This window comes from Eublepharis macularius, chromosome 12 (assembly GCF_028583425.1).
Source record: "Eublepharis macularius isolate TG4126 chromosome 12, MPM_Emac_v1.0, whole genome shotgun sequence".
Classification (NCBI taxonomy): domain Eukaryota; kingdom Metazoa; phylum Chordata; class Lepidosauria; order Squamata; family Eublepharidae; genus Eublepharis; species Eublepharis macularius.
The window spans coordinates 79,382,854-79,407,043 of record NC_072801.1 but is presented as its reverse complement, the minus strand read 5'-3'; the positions used below and the strand labels follow the sequence as shown (position 1 = coordinate 79,407,043).

The 24,190-nt window shown below is 49.2% G+C and overlaps 2 protein-coding genes across 2 annotated transcripts in view; both read right to left on the bottom strand.

Annotated features, from left to right (window-relative positions):
• LOC129340411 (asialoglycoprotein receptor 1-like) lies at window positions 1-16,208 on the bottom strand. The gene is made up of 9 exons (XM_054995200.1): window positions 16,043-16,208; window positions 10,710-10,814; window positions 9,517-9,642; window positions 9,252-9,347; window positions 8,354-8,425; window positions 5,504-5,596; window positions 4,541-4,689; window positions 4,282-4,388; window positions 1-1,670 (listed from the first exon to the last, which is right to left on the bottom strand). The coding sequence occupies exons 2-9, from the start codon at window positions 10,777-10,779 to the stop codon at window positions 1,520-1,522; spliced, it is 864 nt and encodes a 287-aa protein (XP_054851175.1). The 5' UTR covers window positions 10,780-10,814; window positions 16,043-16,208; the 3' UTR covers window positions 1-1,519.
• Window positions 16,209-22,872: 6,664 nt separating this feature from the next.
• DLG4 (discs large MAGUK scaffold protein 4) overlaps window positions 22,873-24,190 on the bottom strand; it is a 45,818-nt gene continuing 44,500 nt past the window's right edge. Inside the window, exon 21 of the mRNA XM_054995150.1 lies at window positions 22,873-23,077. Coding sequence (XP_054851125.1) covers window positions 22,971-23,077 — 107 coding nt within the window. The 3' untranslated portion in view covers window positions 22,873-22,970. The remainder of the gene's footprint in view (window positions 23,078-24,190) is intronic.

Genomic DNA, 24,190 nt, shown 5'->3' with positions numbered 1-24,190 from the left:
TAAATGTGCATATAATTTATTCTGAAAGCACAATTTCCACTTTGTGGATTACAGAGTTGTATTTGATGCAGCGTAGGGAGAGCCTGGGCTACGGACAAAGGGAGCGGGAGACCCCCCAAGGGCAGGTCGCACAAAATGCACCTCACTTGGATAAAAACTGTATATTGATTTTTCAAGACTGGATCCAATATAACATACGCCAGAAGCTGCCCGAGAGCTCACTTCACACGAGAGCCACCCTCCCGTTCCCCCCCAGTTCTCCTGTGAGGTTTCCCAAACTTGCTTTGCCTGCTCGTTCTGGGAAGATCAGACCCAAAGTCAGCCTGGGATGCTCATGGGGCAGAAGGTGTGGGTTTCTCACACTGCTTTTTGCTATTTTTTAAAAAGACATACCTACCACCAGTGCCCTGTTTCTGGCAAAAAGCCCACTGGTGGGAGCGGGTGGAACAGATGCCATGTGGAGGGGGGGGGCATTGCTGCTGCAAAGACTGCAAAACAGAAAACCACTCCTGGAGAAGGGGCCGTGGATCAGTGACCGCACCCGCTTTGCACCTGGAAGGTCTCTGCCTCAGCCCCGGGCAGCATCTCCAGGCAACAGGACCAGGTGGCAGCTGATGTGAAAGAATCTGCGTGAGTCCCTGGAGAGCCATTGCCAGTCAGAGGAGACAAGACTGGCCCTGAGAGGCAACTTCAGGCGCTCATGCGGCCTCCTAAGACACCAGCTGCCTGAATGAGCCTTCTCTTCAGCAAACTACTGCAATGTCACATCCAGTCTCATGACTACTGAGGGGGAAATGTCAGCAACGCAATATTGACAGACAGTGCAGCTTGTGTAAAGGAAGTGAAAGGTCATTCCGGCTTGGAGACATCCTCACACAAATCTGAAGCCACTAAAGGGAGGATAGGAGAAGGAAGGTGGGCAAAGGCACTGAGACAGAGGAATGGGGTGGCGGCGGGGGGCAGAAGGCTCGGAAGCAGGGAAAGCTGAGAGACAAGACAAAGGCCATAGAAATCCATTGCCGATGGGTCCCTCTGTGGTGGTGGTGGGGGGGCGCACTGGAACCAAGGAGGCAAATGGGGATGCAGATCACAGAGATCCCTTCTGACAACGGTGGTGCTCCTCAAGAGGAAAGCATGGCCATTTGTGGATCTGCAGGATCTGTCCCCAATATACCAATTTGAACTAGCAAGCCAGAGAGTTGCACCTCGGGTCTTGAGAGCAGTATAAGCCAAAAGGTGGGCAAACAGGAGAAGGTCCCTCCCTGGGACACATCCAAGTGGTCTGGACCTCAGGGTCCTCTCAGGTCGAGGGACGACAGGGAAAGGGACATGGGCAGGGGGGCAGGCACCCGAGAGGGCGAAGGGCCCAGAGCACTTTCCTGTGAGGGAAGGCTGCAGAGCCTTTGGCCCCGGGCTCCAGGTGCTGGCCCTCCAGGGCCACTAGTCGGCTGCTGCGTGGAACAGGGAGCTGAACCAGACGGGCCCTCGTGGGTCAGATCCAGCAGGAGTCGGACGCCGCTTAACTGTTGGCCTCCATCTCGCAAACCCAGCCGTACTCGCGGGAGCAGTGGTCGTCATTCCAGCGCCCGTCGTCGTGCATGTGGGCGCAGTCCTCCCCTCCGCCAAGCCCGTGGCCGTACCAGTTGTCTGGCTGTTCTTCACGCCAGTCCCTGAAACAGCAAGCGATGGAGGAAGGAGGTGAAGCCACTGTGGGCAGCCCCCCCCCCAATGTCTTGCAAATTGTGGCATGGAAGATGGTGGCACTTTTAGCACATGGACCCTGGGGAAAAGGGATGTCAGGGCTTCGATTAAAGACTCTTCCCTGGCCCCTGGATTCCTGTGATTCCTTACTAATGAGCAGGGCTTTTTTTCAGCTGGAACGCAGTGGAAGGGAGTTCTGGAACCTCTTGAAAATGGTCACATGGTAGGTGGCCCCGCCCCCTGATCTCCAGACAGAGGGGGGTTTAGATTGCCCTCCGCGCCACTCGGCGCGGAGGGCAATCTCAACTCCCGTCTTTCTGGAGATCAGGGGACGGGGCCACCCGCCATGTGACCATTTTCTCCGAGGGCAACCCACTGAGTTCCACCACCTCTTTTCCCAGAAAAAAAGCCCTGCTAACGAGAATGCCACTCTGCACATGCTCAACGGAGTCACCTGACCATTTCTCACACTCTGGGGTGAACATTGGCACAGGTAAGCAGGCCGAGGGACGGGAAGTTGCTCCAGGTGGAAATCACCACCTGGTCATGGAGAAGTTGTGGGGAAAGTTGAACGTTTTCCCTCACTACGTTTTTTGGGGTCTGAGGGTCCAAATGAAACATTTTAGAGCTTTCTGGTGACCTTCAGGCAACTGCTGCTGACCTTCCATTTAAGGAGCGGAGAGATGAAAAAAAATTAAGCCTATCAAAACCCTTTAATGAAGACATTCTGGTGAAGCTAAATTATGCGGGCAGGACTCTCTAGTGGAGTGTGGGCAATTGATTGTGGCTCTATAACTGGAGATGAGTAGAGGCTGGCGTTGCCCAGATACCCCCTCCCCATATTGCCATCTTTCAAAAGAAAGAAAGAAAAATGGCCTTTCTAGAATGGCACAAGGTGGTTACTCTATGGGACGGAGAACGCTCTAGTGGCTCTCGTTGATGACCTCCACCTGAATGCAGACAAAGGCCATGCTTCATTATTGCTCTTCTTGCATCTATCTGCAGCCTTCAGTACAGTAAACCATGCTATCCTGTCAAAGTGTTTGGAGGCAGAAGTAAGTACTGGGGGAGGTGCCTTGGACTGGTTTAAATTGTCCTCATGGGACGAACTCAAAAGGGTTGCTATTGGAGACCAGATATCCTCAATGTGGGAATTATCTTCTGGGGTTCCCCAAGGCGCAATCTTATCCCCCGTGTTATTCCACCTCTATATAAAGCCTTTAGGAGAACTCATTCGTAGCTATGGGATTGGATCAAATGGCTGAAAGGAAACAAATGGAAATTGAACCCAGACAAGACGGAAGTGACGCTGGTTGGAACAGCAGAGATCTTGAAGGACATGGTGCTTCCAGCTTTCCATGGGCTCCAGTTGACCCCGGCCGACTCAGTGAAAAGCCTCGGGGGGTCTGTTGGCTCTGCTGCTAGAGATGCCAGTAAATGCAGTGGCCCAAAAGGCCACCTCCCAACTTAGGCTAGCTTGGAAGACTAGCCTCTACCTTGACAAAGCTGACCTGGCCACTTGGATTCACGACATGGTAACATTGAGGCTAGACTACTGTAATTCACTCTGCATGGGTCTCCCCTCAAAGGCAACTCAGAGACTCCAGCTGGTGCAAAATGCTGTAGCTTCTTTACTTTCAGGAGCTGGATGGAGCACGCAGAGCACTCGCATTCTGCAGTCACTCCACTGGTTACCCGCCTCTTAGAGGACTCAATTCAAGGTCATGACCGGTACATTCAAAGCCCTTCACGGCCTTGGCCCCTCTCTCCCTACGTTCCGCCATGGCAGCTCTGCTCACCTGGACAGGGCCTTCTGCAGACACCACCCTACAGTTGTGCAAAATCCGCAGCTGCCCACACACGTGCTTTCTCTGTGGTAGCCCCCACCAGGAAAGCTCCCATTCTGCTGGCTTTCCACAAACCATGCAAGACTGAATTATTCAGGAGGGCTTTCTACCCAGATTAAAGGGCTGTGGCATAAGAAAGAGCTCAAAGAGATACCTTGGGAAGGGACAGGGACTCTAGACTAGGCTACTGGGTACTATCAGCTGATGTAGATACGCTCCTACTGGGTAGTTCGACGTTGCTACAGATACCATGTTAATCACTTATGCTTTAATTCAGAAAGCTTTTGTCTATGTGTTTCGTCTTTATGCTGCTTTTCAAATTTATGGCTACCATACCCTATTGTCTTCTGTTTTTCACGAAATGTCGCAACTGCTGATCATATTTTATTTTTGCTGTGAATGTCCTAGTTATTGACTATCCTAATTATTTATTATATTGTATTCACTTGCAGTGTGTAATCCGACTTGGATCTCTGTGAGAAAGGCGGACTATAAACAAACAACAACAACAACAACACCTTCTTGCATGGTCCATAGAACAGAGCTGTACAGCTTTGACTCTCAAAAGCTCATACTCTGGAAATCCAATGAATCTTTAAGGTGTTGCTGGACCCTGATCTAGCTATACAGCCGTGAGGAACTGGCCAGGCTAGGACTTTCACTCTATGGCCAAACCTTTAAGCACGTCTTGTATGGCATTGTAGGAAGGAGAGCGGGCAAACGTTGAACTCACTCTTGGCGTACAGTATATGGCGTCCCATCTACCCACTTCCAGCTCCCACTGGCATCAGTCAAGCCAATCCATGTGAACGTCGGCCTCACACGCTGCGCCACAAACAACTAGGAGAGAAAGAATGGAAAGACCTAGAAGGAAACAGGCTGCTAGAAATGCCCTCCCGGGCACCCTCTCCTTCCAGCATCCCTCCCCACCACCAGGCACGGGATGGGGGGAGCCGGCACAGCTGCCAAGGGCCGTCTCCCCAGCCACCTACTTGCTCCTCGTAGGAGTTGACGATCAGCAGGTGAGAATCTTTATCTTCACAGTCCTTCTTTGCATTTTCCCAGGACTTCCCTGCTTTGGAATCCCAGTAACAGTTTGACCGGAAGGAAACCCAGCCTGGAGGGCAGCAGACTTGGGTACCTGGGGAGGACGAGCAGCAGAAGCCGAAACACAGGCTCACTTGCGTTAAGTGGGAGATGCTCTTGCCCGGAAGCCCCATGGGCCTGGGCTGGGATGTTTTCCGGTAGGGCTGGAAGCCCACTCCAGGACGCTTTGTTTTGGCTGCCTCCTTTTCTCTAGCAAGTTAGAGCCAAGCTACAAGTGAGGAATGACACTTGAACGGCAAGTGAACAGACTCGCGTGTATTCCTCCCTGTTCACTTGCGCTCCACTCGATCACCACAGGGGGGAATACATGTGAGTCTGTTCACTTGCTGTTCAAGTGTCATTCCTCACTTATAGCTTGGCTCTTAAGACGCAGCCTGGGGCGCTCTCTTGCCACTAGAACTCAAAAATGAGTTGGCCAGAAGGTTCAGAAGGGACAAAAGCAAGTGCTTCCCCCCAATTAACCTGTATCAATTAACTTATGGAACCCGCAATGCTCCAAAAGAGGGGAGGGATGGAAGTAGCTCAGATGGCTACGGCTGGCTCCAAAGAGCTGGAGAGATGGACTGTGCTGGCACGCTGCCCTGGGGTCTTTGGCCAGCCCCTGTCAGAGGACAGAATGCTGAACCAAAGGACGACTCAGCAGGGCAAGGGTGGGTCCAGATGGCAGCACAGCAGGGCCTAGAAAACCATCCAGAACCAAGCTGGAGCCAGGAGGCCGGCTGAAGACCCCCGCCCCGCCCTTTGGAGAAGCCAGTTCTTTTTGACAGGTGGAACAAGGCCCTCTGAAGCTGGCCTCTCTCCCTCCGCATGCACAGCCACACACCTTGCTTCCCAAAGCCATGCCTGACCTGTCCGGTGCTGCTGGAAGTCCTCCAGGTCGCAATGGACTGTCCTAGCGATGACCCGCAAGAAAGCCATCTGGGCCAGAAGCCGCTTCCTGGCTGAAGGGGCGGGGAGGGGAGGGGAGGGGAGAGAGAGGCCGTCAGAGGGGAGGGGGTCCAGTCTCCCACTCACTCCGCGAGGGGGAGGGTGGCCCACCCCAGAAACCCTATCCCACCCTCCCATTCACATGCCGGCAGTGTGGCTGAGCAGCAGTCCAGGGGCGCTTAAGGAGGCTGCAGGGCCCACTTCCGCCGGTGCGACGCAGAAGGCCCTCTCCAGACAGACACCTCCTCCGTTTTTCATGGCAATAACATGAAGCATTTATTGGCCAAATTCAACCCTGTACATATTAAAGCCAACAGCCTGTATCTGACAGTATTTTAGAGGGGGGCGGGTAGATTTGAATTAGGAAAACCTGCTTTGCCTTGCTTATCTGAGCAGGTAACAGTGAAATGGAGTTGCCAGTTCAAGGTTGGGAAATTCCAGAAGATTGGGGGAGGGGGATCCTGGACAGGGTAGCATTTGGGGAGGGGAGGGACCTCATAATGCCATGGAGTCCACCCTCCAAAGCAGCCATTTTCTCCAAGGGAACTGATCTCTATGGCCTGGAGAACAGCTGTAATTCCGGGAGATCTCCAGCCCTAACCTGGAGGCTAGCTACAAGGGAGCCACCCTGGAAAGAATGCCCAACAAAATAAGACCCGAAGGCGTCTCCAGGGATACAATTAATTATATTGCAAAAATTTAATGCTCATAAATCATCAAAGTGCTAAGTGCTGAATATGTGCAAGATAGTCAAGAAAAATTTCATAGGAAAATCAATGTGCAAACATCATATATACATAAGCCTCCGCTTCAACTGGTACAATAATATAATCAGTACAGTACAGTACCAGCTATGCTTTAGATTTTAATACAGGAGGTCACAGTGCAGGATGTAGAGCATAATTACTCCATACCAGATCTGCTCCGACGGAACAATGAGGGGAAGGACTTGCTTTTGTCTGTTCTGAACCTTCCAGCCAACTCATTACGGCATAGCCGGTGAACAAGTGACAACAAAACGGGAATTGACAATCACGCTGGCAATATACCTGTCCGGTTGTACGTTGGCTGCTACCATCAGTATTCATCCTTCTTAACTCCTGTGTTGCCTTCATGGAGCATGAATGGTCACCTGTGTTAAGAACTCTTCTATTGCAGCATGAACTTTAAGATACAATTGGTTGAAGAAGAAACGTACAATTGTAGTTCCGTTTACCAGCTGGATTAGAGTGTTTGCGATACTGATTACTGATATTATGGCCATTTCCAAACACATTGAATAATGCACTTTCAATGCACTTTCGTAATCCTTTAGAAGTGGATTTTTTGTTCCACACATGGAAAATCAGTTTCAAATGTTCACTAAAGAGTATTGAAAGTGGATTATCCAACGTGTGTGGAAGCAGCCCATGTATTGACTACATGATGTACTGATTATATTATTGTACCAGTTGAAGCAGAGGCTTATGTATATATGATGTTTGCACATTGATTTTCCTATGAAATTTTTCTTGACTATCTTGCACATAGTCAGCACTTAGCACTTTGATGATTTATGAGGACTAAATTTTTGTAATATAATTAACTGTATCCCTGGAGACCCCTTCAGGTCTTATTTTGTTGGTCATAACCTGGAGGCTGGCAACCCTACAATGAACCCCCCCCCCCACACACACACCATGTTTATCTCCCCTTTTCTGGGGCCAGCTTTTGGACCGCCAGCTCCCTCAGAGCAGGAATATTCTGCATATTGATGGTGCAATAATAGCAACAATAACAAATGTTGTGGGAGGGGAAGGACTTTGTGCCCGATTTCTGTGAATGGTCTCGGTCTAGAATGAGTGGGACCCCCAGCAAGCGCTTGGCTAGAACGAAACGGTGCTGGCCTTGTTCAGGTGAAGTTGGAGGTGCGGAAGAACCTGAGAGGAGGGAGAGGGTGGGTGGAAGGGGAAATGCCTGTACGGGGAGGATCTCTCTCTTCTCGAAGGGCTGATACGAGGGGGGCTCTGAGGTCATTCCCTCGGCCTCCCCCTCTGCTGTCCTTGTAGAGAATTGTCAAAGCAACGAAGACTGCAGAGGTGCCCCTGAGTCTCCAGGTCTCTTCCCCCCCACAAAGGAGAATAAGATGGAGAGAGGAAAGGCAGGAGTCACTTATTCCAGGGAAAAATAGTAAAGTGTCCAGTAGCACCTTTAAAACTAACCAACTTTATTGTAGCATAAGCTTTCGAGATCCACAGCTCTCTTCATCAGATGCATCTCTGTGGCTCTCGAAAGCTTACTCTGCAATAAAGTTGGTTAGTCTTAAAGGTGCTACTGGACTCTTTACTATTTTGCTACTACAGACTAACATGGCGAACTCCTCTGGATCTTATTCCAGAGACAAGGCCTTGTGAGACGACTGCAGCCAAAGTCCTGTAGCACCTGCAAGACAAACACATTTTTATGCAAGCAGAAGCGTTCATCCACCACAGCCGCTCCTGGTCATAATAAAAATGTGATCATCTTTAAGATGTCACAAACAACAACCCTGCTTCTTTTGGCAGGGCCTGTTGCTCCTATAAAACAGTAACTCGGGAAACGTAAAGCCAGTTAACCTTCCCAGCTTTACTCTGAGGAATGGGCTTCTGCCAAACGTTTTCCCTCTGAGATCCACCTGATTTTTTCTGGTTTTCTCCACTAACCAAACAAGAATGTCAGTTCTGTCAGATTAGCTGCTCAGTGGCCAGTTCGAATCAGGAAATGTGTCTAACTGTCCTCACAGGACCACCCACCTGACTCAATCTCCTCAGTCATCTTTTTCACGGACACCTCGAGTTGCCCTGTTTTCGCCACTGTGTCTCGTTCTGTAATGTGCAAAAGAGGGTTACGTGAAGCAAGGACCCAAAGACCCCTCCCCATTCCTTACATAATGCTTGTCTCTATTCTGACACCCCCCCCCCACAATTGTGGGACAACTGATTTCTATGGCCTGGAGAGCAATTGTAATTCCTGGAAATCTCCAGGCACCACTTGGAGGTTGGCAACCCTAATCTGTTATGTAGCACTGGAAAAGAAAAAGGACCCGTGGAAGGAAGCTTCAAGCAGGTCTTTCTCAAAGTATCCAGTCCTCCTTTCCCATTTCATGAGCCCACAGGAGGCCTCTTATTGCAAACTGGTCTCTAAAACAGGCGGCAGCCCAGAGAGAGAGCCGATATTCTGAAGAAGCACAATTGAAGTCGTTGTTGGGGGAGGTGATTGTGAATGTCCTGCAGTGTGCAGGGGGTTTGACTAGATGACCTTGGAGGCCCCTTCCCACCCTACGATTCTATGATTATTGATCCCCATTATTCCCTTCCTTGCCCCAAGAAGCAGGACGCTTCAGATGCAGCCGATTCTGTCCTGTGCGGACAGGTCTGTAAAACAGGGTTGGGATACCTTGACGTCTAGTTCCTGTTTTTTCCGCTTTGGCCAGAGAGTGTGCTCTGGACCTGGAGGTTGAGGGATTGCTCTCGATTCCTTCTTAGTAACTGATGGGTTGGAGATGCAGACAAGTCACTTGAGGTCTCACGTTACCTGTCTGTCAAGCTGATACTTAACACATTCAAATATTGTGGCACTTCCGAAGACTTGAGAGATGATCAGCTGCACAGATTCCCCGTTTCTGCTCCAACCCAGGCCTTTTGCACTCACCCCTGCTTTGAAAGGCAGCCATCTCCACGGCGGCAGTGTGATTGACGTTTCCGAACGCCTCCTGCATCCTATGAAGCCGAGAGCCCAAGGCACTACCTGAGGATGGGGAGCGGCGGAGGGGTGAGAGAGCACCGACTCTCCCCAGGCCCATTCCTGCTGGGCCTGCCATGGCTGCCTGCCTCCCCTTCCCGGCCTGGCACCCTCCCCCCTCCGCCTTGCACGCTTGCCAGCTCCTTTGGCCTCCCAACCCTGCCGCCTTTCTCACCGTTGGCATTCAGTACAGTGGCCGTGATGGCAAGGACACTGCCGACTCCCAGCAGGATGAGAGCCAAGCGACGTCTTGGGCAGAACTGGTGCGTCCATGACCGGCTCAAAGGGAATGTGGTCGGGGCTGGAGAGAGGGAGACGGGCATCAGGAGACCGGCCCTGAGCTCCATCATGTTCTCTTGCAGCCAGCAGTCCGATCTCTCTTTGAGAGGAGCTGTGGTTCGGTGGCTGAGCATCCGCTTCGCGTGCAGTAGGGCCTGGGCTCCATCCCCAGGAGTGACCATTAAAGAAGTTGGGGCAGGAGGGGCTGGGCAAGACCTGCTGCTGCCTGAGACCTTGGAGAACTGCACTCCAGCAGCAGAGACGGCAGCGAGCTAGACGGACCAAGGGTCCGGCTCAATGCACGGCAGCTGCAAAAGTGAGCTCTTGCATGTCCCCATGGCTGTGAAGCGCCCGACACAGGCTGGCTGTGGTGTTGCAGTGTCACAGAACATTCACAAACACCCCAAAGGCTCAGGTAACACAATTGTCAGAGTGTTTGTAGACCAGCTTTTACGGGGGAAGAGAAAACTGCTGTGCAGGGAAGTGGCCTCACCCCACACCAAGGTCATGAGTAGCTTCGTGGTACAAACCAAGGACTGGGAAGAGCTGTCCCGGGAGAGGCAGAGGCACAGAGGCTGAAGGGAAGGGACAGAGTAGGCCACAGACCCAAATCCTCTGGCAGGATCGGTGTAGCAGAACGAGGCTCGAGAGAACGCAAGTTGTGGAGGTGAAGTCTGAATCTCACACATTTGTGAACCCTGGGGTGGTCCAGTTGCCCAGTGCCCAGGGAGAAAATGTCCTGCCCCTCTAATGGAAGCTGAACGGGCTGTTATTTACCAGGTGATGTTACTGACTTCCATGCCTTGGAAAAGCTTCTACTGCCCCTTTCCAGGCATTAAGTTCTCTTAAAGGGACAGGGCATTTTTTCCCAGGCCTCTCAGCCCATAATAATAATACTAACTTGTTCACCACTCTGAATGAGGCACTAATCTGTCTGGAAGAGCGGTATATAAGTGCAGTTATTATTATTTGGCACCAGGCCCATGGTTCATCTAGTCATTAACACCTTCCAGCGTCTGTGGTTGACAAGCGCCAGGGTCAGCTAGTTCTTCACCTATGCCAGACCAGTTCCCATTTGGCTGTACCCACCGGCTCGGATGTATGTTTCACTTTCCTCCTCCACATCCACGGCGGTTATGTCCTGATAGTCCCTCAGCATTCTGCTGCAGAGTCTGCAGTGGGGCTGGGAAGCACCTGGAATCAGAGAACACCCCGTGGGTTTGTGGAAGGGAGTGGCAGGTGCGATCCGTGGCAGTGACTGGTGGCAACGCCGTCTCCCTCCTCTAGTGGAGAAGCTGTGCCTCAGGGCTAAGCTGCCCCAAATGCACAACGCGTGTTGGGTTCCTGCAAGTTTACCTGGGAAGTGTAGTCGGGCCAGCAGCAACAGGGCCAGGATGGGAGGGAAAGGGCAACGAGGGGGCCCGAACCTGCCAGGCGGTTAGCGGTGGCAGAAGGAGCTGCTGAGGCTGCTGCCCCCACTAGACTCAACCATCCCTTCTCACAGAGAGGGGAAGGCATTTCACTCTCAGTGGCAGAGGGGCTGCTCTGCCTTCAGGAGACCCCCAAGGAGAGCAGACGTTGCGTGGGAGCAGACATCCAAACATTGCTTCATATTATTTATTTATTTATTTATTTGGAATACTCATTTGCTGCATTCTCAGAAGTAATGATCTGTGGCTTATCATCAAGCCCGTCAAAGCAGCCACAGTCAAAAAAGCCCCGTCTCCGTTGGAAGAGGGGATGCCGAAGAGGGTCTTGGATGTGATCTCATTCTAATGTGGTTAGGATGAATTAGCGCCCCCGCCCCCCCCCATTTAATTTTTTTGGCCAAATAGATAGAGAAGTGGCTGTACGCTTTAGGACACTGTCACCTGTACAGTAGAATCACAGAATCATAGAGTTGGGAGGTCTGTTAAAGACTATCTAGTCCAACCCCCTGCCTAATTCAGGAACAGCCTAAAGCAGCCCTGACAACTATTCGTCCAGCTGCTCCTTGAAGATTGCCAGTGAGGGGGAACCCACCCCATCTCTAGGCAGCCGATTCCTCTTCTGCTCTTAACATGAAGTTTTTCCTAATGTCCAGCTGGTACCTTCCCTCCTGTAGTCTAACCCTTGTTTCAAGTCCTATACTCTGTTGCCCACAGGAACAGCTGCCTTCCCTCCCCTAAGTGACAGCCTTTTCAATATTTCAAAAGAGCAATCATGTCTCTCCTCAATCTCCTCTTCTCCAAACTAAACATTCCCAGGTCTCTGTCTTTCCTCGTACAGCTCGGTCTCCAGGCCCGCCAATCATCCTGGTTGCTCTCCTCTGCACCTTTTTGAAATGGGGCCTCCAGAACCGAACACAATTCTCCAGGTGGGGCCTGACCAACATGATATATAGTGGGACAATGACCTCCATTGATATTATGCCTGTGTTGATTCACCCCAAGATTGGTGCTGTATTACACTACCTGCTCATATTTAGCTTCCCAAGATCTTGTTCACACAAATAATAGATCCAGACTATTTCCCAACTGAAGAATGGAGTGTTTCTGTGTCCTCCGTTCCACTACAGTCCAGTGGCCTCTCTCCATGGCATGCTTCGCCTGGGGGGCAGGGGACACTGAGGAATTGCATGGGTGTGTGTGTGTGTGTGTGTCTACAGCAGGAAATGGGAATCACTAGAAATTATGAGTTTAGTCCAGATCCAACTAAATGTCACCAAACTAGATCTCATCAGCACTTACAGCTTGCCTTCTCTAAACAAAATAACAACAACAACAACAACAACATTCGATTTATATACCGCCCTTCAGGACAACTTAATGCCCACTCAAAGCGGTTTACAAAGTATGTTATTATTACCCCACAACAATCACCCTGTGAGGTGGGTGGGGCTGAGAGAGCTCCAGAGAACTATGACTCGCCCAAGGTCACCCAGCTGGCTTCAAGGGAAGGAGTGGGGAATCAAACCCGGCTCTCCAGATTAGAGTCCCATGCTCTTAACCACTACACCAAACTGGCTCCAAAATAGCACCCTGTGTAGAAATCTACCCTAAGCCATCCATTCATTTTTCCATTGGGCTAGGTTTTAAAAACTCCTTATTGCAGTAAAAGGGGGAAAAAATACCCAAGATACAAAAACATTAGAAACCATCGTTTTAGATTATTTCCTTTAAAATTCATGAGTGTTTATGGTAGCTGTCTAATATTTTGGGTTCCAAATGTATTTTTTGTTGTCTCTTTTTAAAAAAAAGCTTTGCAAAGAAGCCCAGTTATTCAACAAGCAAAAGCAGAGAGGCAAATCTCTCTAAAAGAAACTTTCTGCTTCGTGTCAAAGTGTGTTTTCAAGCTCTAGATATTTTAGTACCACAAACATTCTAGGGTTTGAAGGAATTTTTCTACCCAAAGCTACAGTGAAATTTGGCTCGGGGTAGAAATATACCCCAAATCCAATAAGTGTATTTTTTTCAGAACTCAGTTATTAATTGACAGTTCATTCAAGACCCTTCAGCCACCCCAGCCACTTTGGGATTAGAAAGAACCAGTATTTGAATGAACCTGAGATGCAAGATGACAACCAATTAAATTCCTTTTAGATTAGCATTATCTGCTCTTTAGAAGCCAAATCAGTCTCAGCAGCCGCACAACGATGTTTTACACCAACTGAAACTATCCTGAATAGTCTTCAAGGGCAATTCTATGTAAAACACATTCGTCTAGACTGCATGTGCTCAGAGCAGGGAAAAATTGTGGCCAGATCTCAGTTGGTTTTTTTTAAAGAGGTCCTTTGCAATCTCTTGGGGGTCCTTCCCAGTGGGGAAGTTCTCTTGCACAAGCCTTGATGAAATGAACAGGGGCTGCACAAGAACATTGCTGCTGCAAAGGGCACAGAATCACAGAATCACAGGGCTGGAAGGGCCCTCTAGGGTCGTCTAGTCCAACCCCCTGCAAAACGCAGGATATTCCCAAATACCTCCCCCTCACACAGTGACCCTTACTCCATGCCCAGAAGATGGCAAAACTCCATCAGGCTCCCTAGCCAAACTGGCACGTGCAGACAATTGTGCATTCGCTGCGTAGTGTTGGGCAGGTCAGTCTGCCTCCTGTTTTGCTGCTCAGAATCTTCTCCCTAATTCAGCCACCCCAAGTGGGGAACCAAAACACTTGTCCTTTGTCCTTCCTTATTGAAAAATGGCAGCCCTTTCCAAGCATGTCTTTCCATTGGCCAGCCTCTCCTAAGTCTGGAAAGTTCAGAGACAAGCCAGTTTTTTAAAAGGTATTTTTGTGGGCTGGGAAGAGTTTTGTAGTTCTCTGAAAAGCCAAACACTTCCCGCAAAGCAGATTCTGTTCCTGCAACATGACTCCTAATCTACTGTGTGCGTTTTCTCGTACTTTTTCATTAAGAAACCCTTGTGAACAAAGGCCTTTAAAAAAGGAAGGGAAATTGGCCTTTGGCCATTCCTGTAACTGCAAAACAAATGAAGAGCCCATCTGGGCTGGATTCGGTTTCGTTTTCTCAGCCATGCCGGACGCTCCTCTCGGCTGGTCCGGGAGGAAACGACCGGGCACCCTGACCGGGCGGCTGATCCGCAAGGATTAGCCCCCAGGACTCCCAGGGAGGGAGCCAGGGTCCGGGACGCGGCGGGAAGAACTCCCCGAAATCAATGCGGGGGGGGGGGAATTGCCCGTTTGTCCCTATGGAGGCCGGCAGACGTGCGCGGCGCCTCGAGTGCCGCCGGGCAACGAGAAACGGCAAGTAAAAGAAACAGGCGGAAGCCTGTAAACAAGCGAATCCCTTCTGTTCTACAAGCGTTTGTGAAGGAGAGGTTGATCTGAAGAAGACTCGCTCTTCCCCTTCGTTGAGTTCCAGAATTTTGTTGGCGCCCCCCCCAAAATGGCAGCAAAGAAGCAAAGTCCCACTCTCAGTAAGTCAATCTCGGCTACCTTGCAGAAGGGGGAGTCGCTCGAAGAGTTGGTGCGCAGGGCGGTGGTGGAAGCTATAAAACCCTTTGTTGACAAGCTGAACGAAACTGATCAAAGGGTGGGCTTAATTGAAAGCGAAGTGAAAACCATTAAGGAAGTAGCAGGGGGGGCAGAGAAGTCTGCTCTGGAAAGTGCGTCACTTGTGAAGGCTACAAAAAAGGAGCTGAAGTTGGTGGAGAACCAGCTGATCGGGCTACAGGTGGAACGAACGCAGACAATTTTGCGTCTCCAAAACGTGAAAGAGGAGGAAAAAGAGGATCTGTGGGAGGTGGTCTCGGAACTATTGGCGATACCCGCGAGGACGACTAAAGAAGAGGTTAAAAGCGCCATTTTGGAGGTCCGTCGGGCTTCTTCAAAATATGCAACAAAGCGACAGTTGCCTCGTGAGATCATTATTGACTTTTCATCTAAAAAGATTCGGGACACCATCCTATATAACTCATACAATGCGGATTTGGACTTTATGGGTTTGAAAGTCAAGATTTTGAAGGACGTTCCATTTCTAGCCCGGAAACGGCGTTTTAAATATAAAAAGTTTGCAGCTCTTCTGAGGGACCATGGAATAAAGTACAAATGGTTATTCCCGGAAGGAATATGGTTCAGATATAAAGATCAGGCCTATAAGATATTATCAGAAGATCAACTAAAGGATTTTGAGAATAAAAACCCAGAACTCTGCTGCACCGAGAACGAAGAAAAGGAGGAGCCGGAGGGGGGGGAGGAGGAGGAGAGCACCGCAACAGCAGTTGCACAGAGAGAACTGCGTCCGGGACCTAGAAGGGGGAGGAAAGTTTAATCAGAATTTGAAATGTTTATTCTCTGTATGATTAACCACTCCATCATTATCCTATGGAGCTATTTTTGTATTATGACAGTATGAAGGGAAACATTGAAGTGTAGTGTTTAGTGTTTGTAGTTCATTCCCCCCCCCTTTTCTTTTTCCACCCCCCTTTGTCCCTTCCCTCTCCCCTTTCCTTGTGATAGTCTTGTGTAGTGTTTTGTAGTTATAAAAAAAAAAAAAAAGAGCCCATCTGGGCTGGCTTCCTTGGCCTTTTGGACCCATTGCATGTATGGCCCCTCCTGCAGCATGTACACACACCTGCCTCTAAACACCCATGAAAACAGGTTCACAATTTGGTTAATCTTTTGAAGGTGCTGCAAGATTCTCTATGGTTTGATTGCTAGAAGAGGCCAACATGGCTCCTTGTCTGGAATAAAGCCAGGTTTTATTTCCAAGTGGTTCCCTTCCTTTTATCCTATGGGTGGCTTGCTGCCAACTGGAAGGCACTCTTCTGAATGGACAAACACATCCTCAAGCTGTTCCAAGCCAACTGGTTGAACTACCAAGCGACTCTCCTCCCGTGGTTTTCCCAAGAAGACCCCCCCCCTTTCCAGATGTGTGGGAACACGCTGCCATGAGGAGAGGGGTGGGGACCTTTTGGGGTGCAGATTACCTTGTGCTTGTAGCGCTGGGGTTCCAAAGCTCTGTCAGCTGGCCCTCTCGTCCTTTTACGCTAATGCTGTCACCCCTCCGGTGATCTTTGGTCTGTCAACATGGACTTTTCTTCCACAGACCTATCAAATGTAGCACTTCCCAAAAACAGAGAAATGCCCGCGGTAGTAAAGTGAACCGGTCCCTCCTCCCTTGCCATCTGCCTTCTCTTATAGGTGAACAGATTCCAACCCCACCTCAACAAACACCCCAAACTGCACAAAACAAACCCATCTCCAGCAAGGCCAGCCCCTCACAGCAATGAACTTGGGACTTTGGAGAGGTGAGCTGCCATTGTGGCTCTCAGTGTGCAAGCCCTCTGGAGTCTGGGCTCCCACCTTGCCAGGCCGAACATGCGCAAGAAGGCAACAGGTGTGTGTGCCAGAACGCCGAATGGTGCAAGGGCCTTGGTCCATCCAGCCCAGACTTGGCACCGCCCCCAGGGAGGAACTGCTGTTGCCTGAGACCTGCTGCCTGAGAGGTGCCGTAGGATGGACATCCCAGGGATTTTCCAGCTTAGAGCTGGCAACAGTTATTTAAAATATATATGTTTACTTGTCTTTCCCCCAAGCATTGCAGGACCCAAGGGAATGTAAACTCGTTGAAACATGGAATTGCCCCCATCGGGGCAATTTTGGTGAGCAGGAAAGCGGCAGGCGAGGGGTCCCTTCCACGGTCCGACCCAGGATCAATTGAAACCCAGTGTGGACAAGGCCAAAAAACTCCCCCCAGTGGCTTTGCATGTGCCCAGCATTTCCCTCAAACAGGGCCGCTACCCTTGCCTGCCGGGCACGTGCAAGCTCCGGGTGCGGGGGAGGAAGAGTCCAGCCCCTCACCAGCCCAGCCACGCCCAGCCACGCCTGCCCCCCCCCCCCCGCTCTTCTCCCAGGGAACTGTGATATTGGAGAAAAGGCGGGGAAGTGGCTGTGGGAGCAGCAAATCCTGCCTTGCTCACTTTAGTTTCCAGAGCTGTAGTAAAGCTGCAGCCCAAGCTGGGTCTCAGATTACCGGCAGCCTCTAAATAAATAAAACAGACCCCCCCCCCAAAAAGAGTAAAAACCGACTACATTACTATTTACTTCGTGTTTCGGAGTCTCCCTTACTCCTGGTCATAGATGCAGAGGAGTTAGCCATGTTAGCCTGTAGTTGCAAAATAGTAAAGAGTCCAGTAGCACCTTTAAGACTAACCAACTTCATTGTAGCGTCAGCTTCCGGGAATCACAGCTCTCTTCGTCAGATACGTCCAGGTGCTACTGGACTTCCTTACTCCTGGAAATCCTCATTGAATCAATGCAGAAAAGGAAACCTACAATATTTGTTTATAAATATGACGTGCAGAGTCATGCATGAATGGAATAAGGAGCCGGATCATCCGATTTTGCCAAAACGTGGGAGACGGCCTTAAACTTTGTATCTGCTGTTTCTATGGATCTCAAGCTGCGACTTGTTCAGCAAAAAATTATGGTTAGGGTGTATTGGATACCTCAGGGCCTTTTTAGTAAAAGTCTAAGTCGAGTGTCTACTTGCTGGAATTGTAACTTGCAGGTTGCATCTCTTACACATAAGCTTTGTGAATGTCCAGTTATTTGGTCTTTTTTGGAAGGAAATCATTACTGAAAGCCAGTGTGGTGTGATGGTTAGTGTGTCTGACTAGGATCTGGGAAACCCAGGTTCAAATCTCTACCACGGAAGCTTGCTGGGTGACCTTGGGCCAGTTACAGTCTCTTAATCTAACCTACCTTACAGGGTTGTTATGAGGATAAAATGGAGGCAAGGGAAATGACGCAAGCTACTTTGGGTTTCCATTGGGGAGAAAAGGCAGGTTATTAATAGTTAATAAATAACAACAACAACAACAACTGTATCAACTTTGTGTTACAATATTGATTTTCAAGGATGCTTATGTACTTTTAAACTATTTGCCTGTCTTTTAGAGGCTAAATACAACACCTGAGAGATAATTGCCCACCTTCTGTAATTCAATGGATCAAATACCTTACAACTTTATCAGTATTTGAACATATGGCATTGAGATGACAATTGTGGACAAACTTATTTTTGGAAATATTTGGAAACCATTTATAGATGCTTGTATGTAGATCTATTGCTGTCACATATTTATATTTTGTATGAAGGTTGTTTCAGTTAAAATACATTGCCATGGGCGGCACAATAAAAACATAGAGCTGGAAGGGACACCAAGAGTCATCTAGCCCACCCCCCTGCACAATGCAGGAAATTCACAGCTATCTGCCCCCTCACCTCCCCCAGGAACCCCTGCTCTATGTCCAGAGGAAGGCAAAAAACAGCCAGGATCCCCTGGCCTGGAAGGAAGTGCCCTACTCTCATATGCACGACTCTATGCGTATAAGAAAGGACCACAAGAGCCTTCACAGAATCACAGAGTTGGAAGGGGCCACCACATAGACCATCCAGTCCAACCCCCTGCCCAGTGCAGGATCAGCCTAAAGCATCCCTGACAAATATTCATCCAGCCTCTTCTTGAAAACTGCCAGGGAAGGGGAGCTCACCACCTTCCTAGGCAGCTGATTCCACTTTTGAACTACTCTGACCATGAAAAAGTTCTTCCTAATATCCAGCCGGTACCTTTGTGCATGTAATTTAAGCCCATTACTTCGCATCCTACCCTCTGCTGCCAACTGGAACAGCTCCTTGCCCTCCTCCAAATGACAGCCTTACAAATATTTAGAGAGCAATCATGTCCCCCCTCAACCTCCTCTTCTCCAAACTAAACATTCCCAAGGCCCTCAGCCTTTCCTCGTAGAGCTCAGTCTCCAGACCCCTGATCATCCTTGTCACTCTCCTCTGCATCCTCTCGATTTTGTCCACATCCTTTTTGAAGTGAGGCCTCCAGAACTGCACACAATACTCCAGGTGTGGCCTGACCAAGGCAGTATAGAGAGGGGCTATGACCTCCTGCGATTTTGATGCTATGGCCCCTTTGATACAACCCAGGCTTGAATTAGCCTTTTTTTGCCACCGCACCACACTGACTGCTCATATTTAGTTTACAGTCCACTCTTACTCCAAGATCCCTTTCACATATACTACTGCCCAGAAGTGTATCCCTCATCCAGTATTTGTGCTTCCTTGTACTAGCTCATCCCGTTATGCCCTCCTCTTCTGACCTACATATAATCATATTGAGTCACAGAATCACCATTGCTGTCAGGTGGCCATCTAGCCTTTTCTTAAATACCTCCAAATATTGTCCGGAGCAATGCTTTAGGACCTCTTAGATTTGACATCATTTAAGGCCTCTGCATGCCTGAATCTGGCCCTGCACACCTCCTTGTTGCTGTTCAGCAGCGCAGACTGGCCCACCCCTTGGAGACTGTGTCTGGGTTAAACACACAAGACCCTGGCATCTATGCCTAGCATTAACCTCTAGTGATGTTCATACCACAGCTTGAGGAGAGCCGCATTCAGGGTGGCCATGATCCCAAAGAGCCACATTAGTTCCATGTCTGGCAAGAGGCCTGCAACTCAAGGCCTGCCACCTTGGGGACGCTATTTTAAGTGGAAATGCAGCATGTAAATATTATGAATAAATGCGTAAGTAAGGGAGCTCTCACAGCTTTGGTGGCAGCTGTTTCTAGGTGGGAATAAATACCTCCCCCAACCATGTCCCCCTGGAAAATGGCCGTGCCCACTTTCCTGAAACTTTCCTGAAACTTTCCACACAAGTCTGGGCCAGATTTCTGAGCCAATCTGGGGAGGGCCTGGCAGGCCCTGCGAAAGACAACGGCCCAGCTCTGCCCCCCTCTCCTCCCCGACCGTCACCCATTGTTGCCAGGCGCGTGGAGAAGTGCGTGAAAGTCTCACAATACAGAATTGGACGTTAATTTTAAAACCGCCCTGAGTCCTTCGGGAGATGGGCGGTATAAAAATTCAATTAAAGTTAAAGTTAAAATATATGCCATACGGTCTTTTTTTTTTTTGTGGCAAATGCTTCAGCTTGGATCCAGGGATCTTAGCGGTTGCCGGAGCGGTGGCAATCGACCCCTTTGGCCCTCAAGGTACAGCTCCAGAATTCCCTTCCGCAAACAGAGCTTCCGATTTCAACTTTTAATTGCAAGCGCAATGCGTCCCATTGTTCCTAGCCAAATTAAATTTGGCGGTGGTGTTCGAATTTTTTTAAAAAAATTAATACCGCAAGTAATTTTTATTTACTCTAAAAGGAAGCCAAACTGTTGTGAAATCAATGGGCAACAATTGGGTATCGTTGCTCCAAAAAAGTTGGGAATCTCTGGGAATTTCAAAAGTTGGTTGAACAGCTCCTGTGAAGTAAAGCCAAGACCAACCCTGCCCTCCTTCCCCGTCTCCATCCCCTGCCCTGCCAGAGAAGGACATAGTCAGACAAGCAGGCGGGTTTTCATTGGTTTTTAATTATTCTTTTGCCGAAGGCGATAATATTTCTATGCAAAATACTCTCTTATATCTCCCCACCCATCCCCGCACCCACCCACCCCCAACAGACCTCGTGTGGCCCCCAGCAAGAAACAGCCTCAGACTGCATCCTGGCTCTTCTAACACCCTGGCAGAGAGGGAGGGAGGGAGGGGCCCTTCGTGCCTGCCCTGCCAGCCCCTCTGTGGCAAAACAGCTGGGTGGGAGGGAGGACACTGTCAGTTATGAAAAAGCCCTTGACAAGTCAGCTGAATAGGAGGCACCTCTCCAGCGCAGAACCAAGCGAGGGGCCAGGCAGAAGAGAGCCCCGCACCTGGACCCTTCTAGCCCACTCAAAAGGAGTCCAGGCTCTGCCTTCTCCTAGACAAAGCATGGAAGGGTCTCTAGCTGTGGTGAGGCCGCCGCGGTCTGATCAGGAGCAGGCTGGGCCTGATACGCGAGCCTCAGCCACGTCTGCCACAGCAACCTCCCGTTACAGACCCAGGGCAAAACCTTCCCCCAGAACTCTGGGCCCATGGTGTGGGCTGGGGGAGGCCAAATGCAGCCATGTGTCGCCTGGGTTTGGCAGGTCCCCCCCACCCCTTCTGCATCCTTTCTTCTCTAACCACCGCCCCCCCACCCCCCCCCCCGCCCATTTTGCCCAGCAGGGGAACTCGGCTCAGCTGGAGGCTTAATGGAAGAGCAGCCGGGGAGAAACTTTTTCGTGTCCAGGTTCGGATCATTTCTAATCTGAGACCAGGCCAAGATTCTGCTTTCTAAGCAGCCTTGAAATATTAAAATTTTGACCGCCCCCCCCCTTCCACTAACATTTTTTCTCTTACAATGGTGAGAACTAGAAACTTGGCATTTGCAGGGGGGAAGGGTGCAGCAAATGCAGCCCTAACTGGAACTGGAGCTTCTTAGCTCAGACAACCAGACGGAAGTCCCTCTTTGCTTCCCAGCAGCTACTTAAATAAATATCCTATTTAGAAAACGCAACAGGACTTTCTCTCCTACACATTCCTTCCCACCCCAAGTGTAGGTTGGCTTAAGCTGTGGGGGAAGGCGTGCCTTGCCAGGGGCCAGCGCGGCCGGAGTGCCGGTGGGGGTGGGGGTGGGTGGGGGGCAAAAGGTCTCTAACCCCCAAGTCCATTCTTTTTTTCTTTATATACAAAAAATAATAATTAATCCATTAGATTTGGAAATTAAAGTCTTCAAATGTGAAAGTAAACCAGTCCCTCCGAAATATATTTCCCACCCCCTGTTCCTTCTGGGTATTTCTTTTTTCATACATCACATACAGCCGCACCAAAATACTTGATATGACCCCAAAAATAGTCACAGGACATTGAAAAAACTCTTTTTTTATCTTCTCTTTTTTTCCCTCCTCTCCCTTCTCCCTTTCCCCTCCCCCTTCCCTGGAAAGAAAAATATAGATTGCTAGATCAGCAAATGGTTAAATTTCTTTTCTGTCCATCCTCTCTGTTAAGTTTTGAAGCCACAAATAACCTTCATGCACTGAAGAGAAAAAAAATAGAGAAAAAGTTGAGGAAACTGAACGGGAAAATAATAATAAAATATAATTCTCTCTCTCTCTCTCTTAGGTATCCCCAAGTCAACGGAGCTACACTTCCAAGCAAGGACTCTTGAATGTCCCAGTCCTAGATCTGTGCTTGTTTGAATCACAAACTCTGCCAAAAATAGTGAGAAGTGAAAGGTTTTTTTCCACTTCCCGGGGGAACAGGGGGGAGTAATACATTTTTAAAAAGCAAAACTAAATATGGAGATTTGTTTCACATTTTCTTTCTCTACTGAGGTACTTTTCTTTCAAACTGCCCATTTCTGCTCTCTTGGGGATCCAACCAAAGTTAAAGAGGCGGCGGCTTGTAACTGCTTGCTAAACTTTGTCCTTGTCATGATTCCTGGCAAAGGAGGCGTCCAGCTGCCCCTCCCACCATCGAAGGTAAAGTGGCTTCTGTCTGCAGAAAGGTTTCGTTTAAAAATATATATATATTTCCCACCCCCTAGCTTTGCTCACGTCTTTCTCTGGTTCATTATATGCGTGTGCACCTGTCCACCTTGCTGCCTCATAAAACAAAGATATTCAAATTTTAGAAACAGCCCCTTGCTCTGCTTTCCCCCGGCCACCACCAGCCCCCAAATTACAGCACGCATGCGCTAGCGCTGTTGAGGATGGACACCCCCCCCCACTGCAGAAATAAAAAAGGGAGCATTTGAAACTGGGACCAGGGTGGGGTGGCTGGATCACGCAAGAAGAAAAAAAAGGAAAAAAAGATAATATTAAGAAGAAACGAAAGAAGCCCAGCCCCAGACATTCCCACCCACCCCCAAAATATTAACCAAACAGCTAAGTTCAGTGGCAATAGACAGAGGCAACCCCTCTCTCCAGAGACTGCTCTGTCACAGAGTCGGTGGCTCTTTGCTTTTCACGATCCCTTCTGGAAAAATCAGTTTGTAGCTCTTAAAGTCTCTCCCGAGCTGGGATCCAGATGTAAGGGCCGGACAGCTCCTCTATGATTCTTTTGATCTTGTGGTAGATCTCTTCAAAGCTGTCTCCTTCTACGATGGCTGCAGGAAGAGACAGAAACGCTACAACTGCGGCTGGGAGCTGCAGGGGTGGACCGAGGGGACGGCGGCCCTTCCTCGCAACGGGGCTCCCGTCTCTCTACAGCCTGCACAAATCATTCTAATGTGGCTCATCTGATTAATTCATACAAATTTAATGCTGGTTAGAGGGCCGGGCAAGGGACTGCGCTGGGCAACAACGTCCCACCTCTTGGCAGTGTCAGTCCTGGGGCAGCTGGTTACTACCCAAGACAGAAGTTGCTTGTCAGGTCCCAAAAGCCATTGGAGGAGCTGCTGTGATGTCATGGAATGCTAATAAAAATTCCAACTGCTCAGGATGCCATGCCCTTGACAAAGCAACACTCAATGCTCATTGTGCTTAATTTATTGCACCTCAGCTGGGTCAGGAGAGAGGGACTGCAGGGCGATGCAAAAGGACTGACGCTCCTGACTCCCCCGGGCCTTTCAAGCTTCCATGCGCACATCCCACCATGTGCTTTTACCCCACCCATGTGCAAGGCCGTTTTAACCCAAGGCTGGGCCCTTAGGCTTTCAGGTATTTTGGGCCCCCTCCGGCACTTGGATCTTTTACCCCACTACAGCTGACAGCCTGACCCTGGTACGGTAGGCACTAGACCCCAGTACATAGCCCTCTATCCATTTTGAGGGTCTCCTGAAGAATTCTATTCCCAATTTTTAAAGTATTTTTATTGTGCAAGTAGAACTCTTCAGGAAAGCACGTTTTGGGGGTATAATTGTTCAATACTGTAATATTTAGAAGTGAATAATTTTTTAAATTATTTATTAAAATATATATGTAATTTATAGATAATTGTTTTAATATAAGAGGCAATTTGTTTCAATAAGGAAGTTGGCTACCATTTGTTCTTTTAAAAAAAATTATAAATAACTGTTTTGGCTGGTCCCAACAGCCTGTGGGAACGTTCGAGCACGTACTCCTGCCTTTTATTACTCTCGCCTGAACATTGGAATAGAGATATGGACAAAAAAAGGAACTGGTAAGCAATATGGCATTAAAGTAATGTATATAAATATATATAAATATATATAAATATATATGAGAGTATATATATGGATAAATATATATGTACACAC

Coding starts and splice junctions, on each gene's coding strand:
- LOC129340411 (XM_054995200.1), bottom strand. CDS start 10,779: ATGCTGAGGGACTATCAGGACATAACCGCCGTGGATGTGGAGGAGGAA. Junction 4,690..5,503: donor CTTCCAGCAGCACCGGACAG/GTCAGGCATGGC, acceptor CGTCCTCCCCAG/GTACCCAAGTCTGCTGCCCT. Junction 4,389..4,540: donor TCAACTCCTACGAGGAGCAA/GTAGGTGGCTGG, acceptor TTTCTCTCCTAG/TTGTTTGTGGCGCAGCGTGT.